The sequence below is a fragment of the Lissotriton vulgaris genome, chromosome 1_1 (genome assembly GCF_964263255.1).
Source record: "Lissotriton vulgaris chromosome 1_1, aLisVul1.2, whole genome shotgun sequence".
Taxonomy (NCBI): Eukaryota; Metazoa; Chordata; class Amphibia; order Caudata; family Salamandridae; genus Lissotriton; species Lissotriton vulgaris.
Genome location: NC_141685.1, coordinates 1358825205 through 1358839577, shown reverse-complemented (window position 1 = coordinate 1358839577; position 14373 = coordinate 1358825205). Strand labels below are relative to the sequence as shown.

The 14373-nt window shown below is 47.3% G+C and overlaps 1 protein-coding gene across 2 annotated transcripts in view; it reads left to right on the top strand.

The window, feature by feature from the left end:
• Positions 1–14373, top strand: part of LRP1 (LDL receptor related protein 1) — a 1437817-nt gene that overhangs the window by 1129301 nt on the left and 294143 nt on the right. Inside the window, exons 71-72 of one of the 2 annotated variants that reach the window (XM_086966724.1) lie at positions 356–475; positions 1516–1638. In XM_086966724.1, the coding sequence (XP_086822850.1) occupies positions 356–475; positions 1516–1638 (243 nt within the window). Of the gene's footprint in view, positions 1–352; positions 476–1515; positions 1639–14373 lie in introns of both variants that reach the window. The other variant, XM_086966716.1, reaches the window with a different exon arrangement.

Sequence of the window (14373 nt, the reverse complement as noted above, 5' to 3'; positions counted from 1 at the left end):
GAGACACATATATTTTTTCAAGGCCACAGGTCGTTGGCCGAAACGCACCGTATGGATTTTTCAACTGAATAAAGTAACACTTTATTTGAAGTCTGTGCCCGATCTGTTTTGTTACCTTCAAATTTCGGCAGCTTTTCGGATGTGTGTGTTTCGTTCAACCTATATTGAAAGGTAAATATTTCTAAATACATTGTAACTGTCAAGAAAACGTATATTTAACAAAGCAGAAAATCAGGCCCAGGCCACCACTTCATTCTCCTGCAGATGCGCCCTACAATGTTTGGTCAGAAAAATTGAGCTCTGGTTGTGATGGGGGTGCTATATACAGGAACTGACTTATTGCTTTTTCTAGTAGTACGAACATGCCCCCTGGATGAGTTCCAGTGTAACAACACTTTATGCAAGCCACTGGCCTGGAAATGCGACGGCGAGGATGACTGTGGAGACAATTCTGACGAGAACCCAGAGGAATGCTGTAAGTATAACGTCGTCCTATCATTTGTTTATTCACTGCTGTGCAATCCTCCTCCATTCACAGTTCACAATATCAAACCCAGAGAAAACAACCAAAATGTGTTCACCAATGACTGATCATGACTGATTATTAATAATTGATTGTTCGGAATGTCCATTGATTACTGATAGCGGATCACGTTGAAAGTCTGCATACTGATTGAGGGGCCTTTAGAACCACGGAACAGGAAACATGCTCTGGTCTTCTTTTTACAGTTTGTCTTACTTAATTTTTTTATTTTTTACCAACAGCTTTGTGAAAACAGAGCCTGTTTCCTGCCTTCTTGTGAGCATAATAAGTAATTGATCCCTCTGCTAACTTTGCAATTCACATAAAAGTAACAACTGCAGGTAAAATTTGAGATCCCCTGTTGAGAGTCCAAGGCTATATCTGGTAACTGAAAAAGAATGCTTCTTATGAAAATATAAGCTTCTGGACATGCAGAGGGTATTTCATCCTCTGCTCCAGACTTTTAGTTTTATATGTATTCTAAGGGAGCTCATTCTCAACTTGAAGTCCGAAGTTGAGAGTGAATGTTCCCAAAGCAAATGCTTTTTGTTTAACTTTACACAAGACTGTGCTCTTCTGGTCAGTGAACAGACTGATTCTTCTTAATGTTATCAAACTTCTGACTTGTGAAGTGGCAAAAAAATTGTGAAAGTTGCAACGGTCCTTTAAGTATATTCAAACTTAGGAAAACAAAATTGCCTCAAAGCTTGTTTTTTTTGTTGTTTTGTTTTTTAAATCCTTAAACCAAGGCTCCGTTGCTCCATTTTTTAGCTGTTGGCCTTTTATTCTCAACAAAAATCATACTACATACCTGACACATCAAGTTAGGATTGCATGTTTTGTATTTCTTGTGTAGTACTGATTACATGCGTATGTTTAAATACACTGTTTCTGGGATCCTGCACACTCAGCATGGTTTCCCACATTCCACTTTGGCTTATAGGGCAGAGCAATGACTTAAGTTCTTCTTTCATACTCCATTTTTTGTGCAGTGAAATTCACTTGCCCTCCTAACAGACCGTTCAGATGTCGGAACGACAGGATGTGCCTGTGGATCGGTCGTCAATGCGATGGTGTCAATAACTGTGGTGACGGCACAGATGAGGAAGACTGTGGTGAGTTAAGAAAAGTAACTGAGAAGCAGTTAATGGGAAGTCGCTCTAAGTGTTACTCCTGTTTACCATTGGTGTCCTGTGGCTGCCATACTATTGCACTCAAACTGAATGCCCAGGTACTTCCTTTTAGCACTTCATCTGAGGGTAGTGAAGTTGAGCATTTGAGACTGTATTGCTTCAAGTGCTGGTGCAGAGGTAGAACCTCAGGAACTGTGTAACATAATATTTGAATGTGCAATAATTATAAGACTTTGAAGAAATTATCTTTATTATAAGTAAGTAAAATATAATACACTAAGAAATAAGATACAAAAAACAAATATTTCTGGCTCCTCCTGGGCCATACAGACAACCTCAAACATTAATGTATCCATCTTAATGTTAGGCTCTAGAAAACCTGACATCTGGTTATTGGCAGATAGCCCTCACACCAGAAGCCAAGGAGAGGTCTGCTTTTTTTACGCCTGAATGTCACTTCCAATTCAAAGTGATGCCCTTTGGGTTGAACAGTGCCCCTCCCATCTTCCTGATGCTGGAGAACTGAGTACTATCAGGTTTGGAAAGTTACAGTACAGCATATCTGGATGCCATAGCTATATTCAGTTCCAATTTGGAGGATCACCTGGTCCACCTCAAGGAAGTGATTCAGGCCCGTCAGCAAACAGGCTTGACTATGAAGGCAGATAAGTGCCAGGTAGGGCAAGTGTCTGGTGTGTACTTGGGCCACCAAGTGAGTGGGGGCCATGTACAACCTATCCAAACCATAATCAAAACAATTCTGGCCTTGGAGGCTCTAAAGACTCAGACCCAAGCCAAAGCCTTTCTTGGCTTGATCTAGTCCTACAGGAGATTTGTATAAGGTATGGTGCCATATTGGCACCACTAGCTGAACTAACCTCTGGGAAGCAGCCCAGAAAAGTTATCCTGACTGAGCAGTATCAAAAGATTGTTGACACCATCAAGAAAGCTTTGTGCTCAGCACCTGTTCGGAAGGCACCTGATTTTACTAAGGAGTTCATTGTCCAGACAGATGCCTCTGAACATGGGATTTGGGCAGTGTTGTCACAGGTAAATGATTTGGGCCAGGATCAACCAGTTACCTTTATCAGTAGGCAACTCCTCTCCAGAGAAGAGTGTTGGTGTACCATTGAGAGGGTAGCCTTTGCTGTGGTTTGGCACCTGAAGAAGCTGAACCCCTACGTGTTTGGGACTCACTTCAGAGTTTAAACTCTGAAGTGACCACACACCTCTTAGGTGGCCTATGCAGATTAGACGAGAACCCCAAACTATTGAGGTGGTCCATTTCCCTACAGGGTATGGGCTTTACAGTGGAATACAGACTGACCATGTCAATGCAGATGGCTTTTCCAGGTTCTTCCACCTAGGTTATGAGAACCACCATGAGGGATTCATCATGTAAGGAATTTACTTTTTTCTTTGGTCACCCGCAAAGTGTTGGACTGATGCTGCTGTTTTTTTTTTACTTTGAGATTAAACGGAGGCCTGCTAACCAGACCTCAGTGCCCTGACCAGGCAACATGTATATTTTGATTGGCTTGTACCCAATTGGCATAGGCTAACTAACATACAGGCCCTGGGTACCACAGACTAGGGACTTTTAGGTAAGAGGGTCACCCCAGGGACAGCACTGGTTCTGCCACCCTGGGTATGAAAAAGGATAAATGTGCCTCCCAGTCATTCATTGCTGCATGGAAGAGCAGTGTTCACTACTAACTCGGCTTTGCCATTTAAAACCATGACGAGTCCCGAAACCTCCTTTTTAGGTCGAGGACTCCGTCGCACTGCTGTAAGCAGTGTGGGCGGAGCCCGAAGATTTAATGTTTCTTAGCGGGGGCTTGGAACCCGCCCCTCTTCTCCATTGGCTGGCCTAGTAAATGCTGGCCAGCCATTGGAGGAGAGGGGCGTCACTCAGCCCAAGCCCCGTCTTTTTCGGATTCGGGTGCGTTTTTTTAAGGTTCTTTCTTGTTTTCTTTCTCTCCTCTTCCCATTGGCTGGAATTTTACCTTCCAGCCAATGGGAAAAGGAGAGAACGAAAACCACGCCCCCAAATCACAAAAAGACACTGGTTTCTCCCGAGGCATTCCTGCCTCGCCTCGGAGAAACGTGGTCGTGTCTCTTCTGGCTCTGCAGGCGCTCATGTCCCCGTGTCTGAGGGATACTTGTTTAAAGGGTGTGAATATACATAATTGCCACTAGCAGTGCTAAACTACCGTAGGGCGCCAATGCGATGGAATAGTTCCCCTTGCGGTAAGCGTGGCACTGACTTAGAGCTGTTGAGACCCTGGGGCAGCGCTGCTACTCTTCCCAGAGCCACCTATAGCTGCCTGAAGCTGGACGGGGGCCAAATAAAGTCCAAAGCTAACCCTAGCCTGCTGAATAGAGGGGAACGCATGGGCGGGTTTGGGCCGACTGATTGACAAGCTGCTTCTCCAGTCCCATAACAAGAATATATGACGGGAGGGGTAACATGCTACCCTTTGCCCTCACAGTATTGCGTGTTTGAGACCGCCCAGGGAATGCGGCAGCCAATCCCTGCCAAGGCTTGTGTGGAACTTAGTATCAATAAGCTTTATTCGGTTGAAACAAAGCAACCATAAAAGCACAGTACAGTTTAAAATACATTCATATCTATACATAAAAAAGGAAATACCATGCCAAAGAGTAAATATGTACATACATACAATAAGTTTACAAAAATATAACAAACAGTTTTTAGATTATACGAAAAAAGTGCAAAGTGCGTTAACAAGGAATTTCATTCATATAAAAAGGGGGATACAACCCTCACTCAATCAGCATGTAACCGGTCTAGACGTAACATCTTTCCCCACTTAGTGCCGCCTCCTCTGCAATTCTAAGCAGCCCCAGGCATCAGAGTTTTGTTATCAGACCTTTCAAGGATCGAATTATCAGATCAATACGAAAAGTGATTCCAAGTGGGTAGCTTATAGTTGCTGAGTGTATTGTTGCCCCTACAGCGATTATTTCCTGTCTTAAATCTTACATGGGGCATATATGCGGCTCTGGGGTAAAAATCTCTCAGTTCCCTTACAACTATTGGGCCGTCCCCCCTTTGAGGCTGCCAGCCCAGAAGATAATGGACAACCCGAGGATCCCTAAAGTTTACAAGAATCAGATCTCCCGCTATATCTTTGGTTAGAGGACCCAACCATTTCACCCTTCTGACATTCAGTATTTTCCCGTCTATGTTTGGTGGAAGGGGCCTATTCTTTGTTAACCAGAAAGATACCTTGTTTGCCAGCTCGGTTTGTCCCTCGATTTTTTCATTGCTTAATTCAGGCACGCCTGATAGAATGCATACAAATGGAGCTGCCTCCGGCGGTAGGTCAATTTGATTAGTTTTTCTTTGCCTATAACCATTTTTTGAGAGAGTCCCCACTAAGGGCGTTGGATCTTTGGATGACCCTACTCTTTTATCAGAGTTCAACGGTATTACCATTTTTGGTGTAGTCTGCCGAGTATTAGATGGTAATGGCTTTTTAGATTTATTAGGTGCAGATGGCTGGGTTGGAGGAGTACTGCTTTGTGTCATAGTTATTGGTAGATCGGCAGTGGCTGTGAGTTCAGCTTTGTTAGCTCTTACCAGACTTTCTAAAAGGATAGCGTTCGCCTTCGTTGTCTCTTCTATATAGGTAACTTTTTCCCCGATAACCATGATTTTTTTAACCAAAGGGGATATTAAAGATTTAATGATATGTTCAATCAGGGTCAAAGGGTCAGTTGGTGTGGAAGGTAGGGGAGAATCCGAGGTAGAGCATGCCCTGAATGATTGCGGGGAAATAGTACAGACCGAAGGGGGACTTGCATGCCGCTTTCTTTTGGTGGGGGGTGTCTGGGGGTTTGTTATAAGAGTGCTATCTTTATCTGTAATTGAGGAGTGGTTTCCCTGCTGGGTTACTTGGGGGTTAGGTAGTTTGTTAAGACTAGGACTTATATTTAGTGGGGCACCTGTTGATTCGTTTCCCTCTTGAAACAAGATGTAATTAGTTTTACAAAGCGCATTAAGTTCTTCCAATAAGGATAGCGATTGGCAGTAGTTAGTTGTTACTAAAGGGGATTGACGGCAGAAATTTAAGTTATCCAAACTCCCGTTTCTAAGCCCCCGCGGGAGTTAGTATTATTTATGACCCCTTTGCCAGCCATAATGTTGATTGCTTTCGTATATAGCAGCAATATAGTAACAACGACAAACACCAGTACTGGACCAGTGTACAATGTCATAAATCCAATTCTGTTAGGCGGAAAGGGTATCAAGGCAGTCACGGTTATGAGTCAATATGATTTACCTCCTTAATCCAGTGGAAGGTAGGACAATAAAACAACTTGGTACCTCCTCCTCCTTCGTAGTAGCCAAGAGGGGTGGCCCGTCCCGGCCTCCTTGTGCCTCTGAGGGCCACAGAGGGCCCACCCTTTGCCCGGGCTTAGCCCCGGGCGCTGACCCGCGCGCGTTCCCGCGACGCGGGGATTCGCGCACCTCCGGGGGCGGGACAGGAAGCCCGCCTTCCTAAGCGCAAGAGGTGTTGGGGGATGTAGTCCCCGGTCTGCCGCCTCGCCGCGTCCGTCCAAAGCGGCAGGCTGCAGGCAGCAGGGAGCCTGGAAAATGGTGCAGCAGGGCAGCGCTGGGGCTGCGAAGGTCCGGTGCCCTGCTGTGTTAGCCCTCCCAGGTAGGTGTGTTGTCTGGCCGAAGTCCAACTTAGTGTTCGAGGCATATGAGCTGCAGATCGTACACTTTTGCAATAGATCGCCACCTGGTGTTGGGCTCGGATGATTGCAGGTTGTTGTCTTCTTGGAAGAAGTCTTTGTAGTCACGAGATAGGTGACTCCTCCCTTGGACAATACTGCGCATGGTCATCGACTCCATCCTCAGATTGTTTTTTTCCGCCACTGGGTTCGGATGAAAGTTTTCCGCTCCGGATAGAAAGACTTTTTCAGCAATTTCGAAGCGTGAAACTTTATACAAACATTTTCGACATCGAATAGACTTTTCGACATCACCAGCTACATTCCGGTGCGTTGACGCGGGCCGTTGGGCCTATCGGTGCCGTTCGGCCTACGCCTCATGGACTGAACTCCATTCAGGAGATGCCCGGTATGTCGAGCAAAATTCCCTCATAGCGACCATCACGAGGTCTGCAACCTCTGTCTATCGCCGGAACTCGACGAGTCGACCTGCACAGCTTGTGCATCCTTCCGATCGAAGAAGACCATTCGGGATTGGAGGGAACGTTGACACGAGATGAGGAGATCAGCGCCAGCATCGGAGGCCATCTTTGAGGAGGAGATCGTCGGAGAGGACGTCTCCGGGGACGAGGATCCACTCGAAGATATCTCCTAGGACGAGGCTCCACTCGTCGCCGAGGAAGACTCGCCTGATCTCCGGATCATATCGGGGGCAGAAGACTCAGACGACTCAATTCCATCTTGGCAGCCCATGAGTACTCTTGCCCCTGCACAACATACACTACCCAAGCCAAAGGCAACGGTTGGCACTCCGCCCATGGGGCCCAGTCGAGACCGAAATTTACCCTCAGACTCCCCGCCTTCGGGCTCGGCTCCGAGGAAAAAGACTACGCCTTCCGGTGCCTCAGCACTGACGCAACCACATGTGCCAAATCCACCTCCTCCATTGGCACCGAAACATCCTTCGACACTGAAGGACTCTTCAACACCGAAGCCAAAACGCCCTTCGGTGCCCAAAGACAAAGATCCTTCGGCACCCAAACCAAAAGACGCATCGGTGCCGAAGCCAAAGACCGTACCGGATCCGAAAGCTTCGACTCCGAAACCTTCCGGTTCCAAGAATAAAGATGGAAAGCCGGAGTCCGGCGCCGCAGGGCCAACGAGACCTGTCTCCACTCCAAAATCTCCAACCTCGTTACCAAAGACTCCAAGGCCTGATACAGAGACACCTAAACCCTCTAACAAGCCTACCAAGCCGAAACCACCTTTGGCACCGAAAAATTTGCCACAGGACTCTATAACGCCGAAGAAGATTGTAGAGGAGGAAGAACTGTTTAGAACAGATCCTAAACAAAGAAAGGTCCATATCCATCTAAAAACTGGACATGTGGAAGCAATTCCTTACAAGAAGAGACCAGCAGACACACCACTTCTACCTGTGGTTCCTGCCAAAAAGAAGGATTGTGCAACTTCTCCAATGCACCCTTCCTCTCCTTCACCTTCTTCCTCTCCTATCCCTCCTTACATTGAACCTACAGCTTCTCCTGTTCAATCTCCTGCATCATCACACCACACTAACGAAGAGTATGATCTAGGTGGGGGAAATGACGTACCAGAGCCACATGCATACTCTTTAGATGAAGATGTCAATCCAGAATATCCTAAAGATGACGATTTATATGGTTTCCCACCACACAATGTGCCAGACATTCCTGATCCTCAGTACTACCCAACACAACCTTCCCCTCCAGAAGATAGTATAGTATTGGGTTTAATCATCTATTAAATAGAGCTGCCCTTTACCATGGGGTTTCAATGCACTCTTCTGCCATTGATGAGGATTTTTTACTGGATACATTTGAGCAGTCACGAAGGTCTACGCAAATACTACCCATGACCAAAGGAGTCATTAAACATGCTCCAGAAATATTAAAAGACCCGGTACGATGTAGGGTATTAAATGCAAGAATCGAAAAGAAGTATAGACCAGCACCAGCTGATCCAGTCTATATTAAGGGACATCTACCACTAGACTCTTTAGTAGTGTCTAATGCACGGAAAAGAGCCAATTCCCAGACTTCTGGTGACACGCCCCGCCTGACAAAGAATCTAAAGTTATTGATGCGTCAGGGAAACTGATTACTGCGCAGGCAACAAACATATGGCACATAGCAAATACACAAGCCCTACTCTCACGCTATGACCGGGCTCACAACGACCAATTAGGAAAACTAATGGAGCAACTCCCAGATAAATACAAAGATCAGGCAGCAGAGCTCATACAAGAAGGCAAATTAATATCCAATGCCTCAATTAAATGTGCACTAGATGTAGCTGACACAGCATCCAGAGCAGTTAATACTAGTGTTGTACTCAGACGACATGCGTGGTAACGCATTTCAGGTTTTAAACCAGAGGTATAGACTACCATCTTGAACCAGCCCTTTAATCAAAACCAATTGCTCGGGCCGGAAGTAGACAACACACTAGAAAAGATGAAAAAAGACACAGACACAGCTAAGTCTATGGGTGCATTACAATCCACACAGACTAGAAGTTCTTTTTGCCGCTCCTTTTATAGAGGAGGCTCTAAGCAAACCGGCACAGATACAACATCATCTTTTAAAACGCACACACAGACCTCCTCTAACAAAGGCTACTTTAGAGGAGGATACAGAGGCAATAATAACAAGGGAAGAAGTAGAGGTAATAACAACAACCGCTCCTCTTCCACTCCCAAACAGTGACTTCCCTCTGCTTCCCCTACAGCATTCCACTCCTGTGGGGGGCAGATTATCACAGTTCATACCTGTCTGGAATTCCATGACAACAGACCGGGGGGTAAGACAGATTATCCAACATGGCTACTGCCTAGAACTCACAGCAACCCCCCCCCCCCCCCCAACATACCACCCAGGCAGCGTCCAATGTCCACAGAACATATGATTCTGCTTCAACAGGAAGTTCTAGCACTTCTGCAAAAGGATGCTATTCAAGTAGTTCCTTTAGAGGAACGGGGAACAGGAGTTTGCTCCCTGTACTTCCTAATTCCCAAGAAGGACGGGACACTACGATCAATTCTCGACCTCAGGCCCCTCAACCATTACATACAATCAGATCATTTTCACATGATCACTCTACAACAAGTACTCCCACTACTACAACAGGGAGACTTTCTTTCAACACTAGACCTAAAGGACGCCTACTTTCCTGTTCCTATACATCATGCTCACAGGAAGTATCTAAGGTTTGTCATACAAGGACAGCACTATCAGTTCAAAGTCCTTCCATTTGGGGTCACAACAGCACCACAAGTGTTTACTAAGTGCTTAGCAGTAGTAGCAGCACATCTCAGAAGACAGCAGATACATGTCTTCCCTAACCTCGACGATTGGCTCATAAAAGCAAAATCGTTCAACCAGTGTGTCCAACACACAAAACAAACAATTCAGACATTGCACGAATTATGGTTTACAATAAACCACACCAAGTTGCACCTAGAGCCTTCACACGTTCATCAGTATCTAGGAGCTACCATAGACACATCTACAGCTCTAGCGTATCCCAGTCCAGCCAGGATACAGAGCATTCAGACCTTAGTCTCCATTTTTCAACACCAGCAGTCTCTCCAAGCCAGAGTGTTCATGAGACTGATAGGCATGATGGCGTCTTGCATCATCATAGTTCCTCATGCAAGACTGCAAATGCGCCCATTACAACAATGTCTAGCACAGCAGTGGAATCAGGCTCAAGGTCATCTCATAGACCTGGTGTTGGTAGACAGCCGTACATATCGCCCTCTGCAATGGTGGAACACCAAAAACTTGACAAAGGGACGGCCGTTCCTAGAACCTGTGCCACAGCTGGTGCTCACGACAGACGCATCCCTCACAGGATGGGGAGCCCATCTCTTACACTATACCACACAAGGCCAATGGAACAACCAACAAAAACACTTCCATATCAACCATCTAGAGCTGCTAGCAATTTTCCTAGCACTCAAAACGTTTCAGGTACAAGTACGAAACAAAGCTGTCCTAATCCGGACGGACAATATGACAGCCATGTATTATATGAAAAAACCACATATAACAACGGGTCAAGAACCAGGCTAAAGCTGTCTGAAAAACTGTGGGGGGGGGGGGGGACGACACACACTCTCTGCAACTGTCCCAGCTTGCACAGAACATTTGGAGATGGGCCATTCCTCAAAACATACACCTGACAGTAGAACACCTTCCAGGAATTCACAATCCGATAGCAGATCTGTTGAGTCGACAGTCACAACAGATTCACGAATGGGAGATACATCCACAAGTTCTTCAACCATTCTTCCAAATGTGGGGGCATCCACAGATAGATCTGTTTGCCACCCACGAAAATGTAAAATGCCCAACCTTCGCCGCCAGGTTTCCACACCCAGTCGGAGGGGAATGCGATATGGATGAACTGGTCAGGCAGATTTGCGTACGCTTTTCCGCATCTCCCACTCATTCCACTAGTAGTGCGCAAGCTCAGACACAGTCTCTCAAACTAATACTAGTAGCTCCCATAAGGGCACGTCAGCCGTCGTTCACCACACTACTAGATCTCTCACTGGTTCCACATCAAAAATTATGGCTCACGCCATCCCTGTTAACACAGAACCATGGAGAAAAAAGACACCCAGAACCAAGCCAACTGAATTTGGCGATCTGGCTGCTGAAGTCTTAGTTTGGTTACTTAAACCTACCACCAGACTGTATGAACATAATTAAAGAAGCTAGAACACCCACTACCAGAGCATGTTATGCCGCTAAGTGGAAAAGATTTGCAATATATTGTAACAAAAATCACATTGATCCACTGGATGCTTCCATCCAAAATATTATTTGCTACCTTCTACACCTTCAAAGGTCCAATTTGGCTTATTCTTCCATACGCCTGCATCTGGCAGCAATTGCAGCCTATTTACAGAATAGACAACATCTATCTCTCTTTAGAGTACCAGCAATCAAAGCATTTATGGAAGGATTAAAACGAATAATCCCACCTAGGTTACCACCTGCTCCAGTATGGAACCTAAACGTGGTCCTTAAAAGACTTATGGGCCCCCCTTTTGAGCCTTTACACAAGTGTGAATTGCAATTCCTAACATGGAAAACTGCTCTCCTTGTTACCATCACCTCTCTCAGAAGAGTTAGTGAAATACAAGCATTCACAATACAAGAACAATTTTTTCAGATACATCCTAACAAAGTGGTTGTTAGGCCCAATCCTAAATTCCTGCCAAAAGTTATTACTCCTTTTCACCTTAACCAATCAGTAGAGCTACCAGTGTTTTTCCAAAACCCGGACTCTGTTGCAGAAAGGGCTATACACACCTTAGATGTTCGAAGAGCTCTGTTATACTACACAGACAGGACGAAATCCTTCAGAAAGACAAAACAACTATTTGTATCTTTCTCTCCCCCACACAAAGGCAACCCTATCTCTAAGGAAGGAATTGCCAGATGGATTGTAAAGTGTATACAAATATGCTATCAAAAAGCTAAACGTGCACTAACGGTTCCTCCTAGAGCGCACTCCACTCGCAAACTAGGAGCCTCTATGGCTTTCTTAGGAAATATACCACTAGAGGACATATGCAAAGCAGCAACATGGTCTACAATACACACCTTCACTAAACACTATTGTGTTGATGTGCAAGCCAAGCAGCAAGCTGCAGTAGGCGGCCAAGCTGTCCTTAGAACACTATTTCAGAATGTTGCAACGGATACAAGCGACCACCGCTAGGGGAGACACTGCTGCACATTTGTTGCAAAAGTGTACGATCTGCAGCTCATATGCCTCGAACGGAAAATGCTACTTAACCAGTATGCATCTGTTCTTGGCATGTAGAGCTGCAGAGTAGTACACGCCCTCCCGCCTCCCCGGGACTTGTATCCGTTCCAGTAATCATCTTACTTGGATGCACATGCATGGACATCCTTTCTCTTTACTTCTACTAACTCATCATTTCCCATCATGGCGAAAAACTATATGAGGAAGGAGTCGATGACCATGCGCAGTATTGTCCAAGGGAGGAGTCACCTATCTCGTGACTACAAAGACTTCTTCCAAGAAGACAACAACCTGCAATCATCCGATCCCAACACCAGGTGGCGATCTATTGCAAAAGTGTACGACTGCAGCTCTACATGCCAAGAACAGATGCATACTGGTAAGTAGCATTTTCCTTTTTTCAAGGCTCTGCTGACCACGCCCCCACCAGCCCCTAGTCCGGGACTGGAAGGATAGCTGCCTCTGAGGAGCGGCTGCTACTGCTGGCTTTGTTTTCGGGTTAGGCTGTAGTGGCTGGCAGTTTGGGGTACTTTGACATAACATGGCCTTGTGGACGGACTCATTGGAAAGGCCTAGGGGCGCGCCATTGGTCTCAGATCTCTCTGCCAGCCCCCTTTCAACCCCCTGTGGTTTCGCCTCGCTTGCTGCGAACTCGGGTGCTCTACTCTGCGCTGAGGGGCGGAGGGTGGGAATCTTTATTAATGAACCACAAGGGGCAGAGTAATATTGAAATGGGTGGTTGCTCGTGGTGGTTGATGCAAGGCTTGTCTGTCACCCCCTCAGTGTTTTCCTTGTGCCATCCCCTCCGGCTCCACAAGTCCTTGCTTCTACCGCGCACGTATTGTTCCGCTCGCCTCTAATGGCGGCCGGGAGGTACCACAGAGGGAGGGGCAAGAGGCTGGAGTACGGTCTGTCTTGCTGTTTGGGGCAGTTAACTGGCAGCGGGTCTGGTGCGAGGGAAGACCCAGACCCTGGTGCTCTCCTTCCACCACAGGGCTTTAGCGCAGCAGAGCCTCCCCGACGTAGTGGGGCAAGTGAAGGCTATGTCCGAAAGAGGTAAGCTAAGGCAGAAGAACCCTGCACATTCTCAGCGCTATAGCGTTTCTCATTTTCAAGAGGGGTATCCCAATTAATTAGGTGTTAGTTCCCCCACTACGCACACAGGTAACTACACCCTAGATCCCTGCAGCGAGCAGAGCAGGTAGGTGCACAGTAACCCCTTCAAGATGTCAAAGGAACAGTGCCCTCCGGTGTTCAGTGAATTTTGACCACTAGAGCGTTGGTTGTTTCGGGGAAGGCTGCTTTTGCCCTGTTCTTCTTACAGTGCTGCGCAGCCCCCTCTGCAGGCTGGCAACAAGCTTGCACTTTGGCGTATTTTGGTCACAAGGCACTGCAGTAGTCACCGCCCACTGTTGGGATGGCTGGGTTGCTGACAGTGCTACCTATTGGTTTATTTTGCCAGGGTTTGCTCATCTTTCAGGGCGCTCTGGCTGGCTCTTCCGTAGTTGCGTTGCTGGCTATGATACTGTTGTAGCTCTCCGCAGCACGGTGGTTAGCACAGACTTTCTTACAGAGGGAGCCATGGCACTTGACAGCAGGCCCATGTGGCCAGTGCGACAGCTATCCCTTGCACGTGGCTCTGTGTGTGCGGTGGCTCTGTGTGTGCGGTGGCTCTGTGTGTGCGGTGGCTCTGTGTGTGCGGTGGCTATGTGTGTGCGGTGGCTATGTGTGTGCGGTGGCTATGTGTGTGCGGTGGCTCTTTGTGTGCGGTGGCTATGTGTGTGCGGTGGCTATGTGTGTGCGGGGGCTCTGTGGGTGTGGGGGGGTCTGTGGGTGTGGGGGGGTCTGTGGGTGTGGGGGGGTCTGTGGGTGTGGGGGGGGGTCTGTGGGTGTGTGGGGGGCTCTGTGGGTGTGTGGGGGGCTCTGTGGGTGTGTGGGGGGCTCTGTGGGTGTGTGGGGGGCTCTGTGGGTGTATGGGGGGGCTCTGGGTGTGTGGGGGGCTCTGTGGGTGTGTGGGGGGCTCTGTGGGTGTGTGGGGGGCTCTGTGGGTGTGTGGGGGGCTCTGTGGGTGTATGGGGGGCTCTGTGGGTGTGTGGGGGGCTCTGTGGGTGTGTGGGAGGCTCTGTGTGTGTGGGGGGCTCTGTGTGTGGGGGGCTCTGTGTGTGTGGGGCTCTGTGTGGGGGGGCTCTG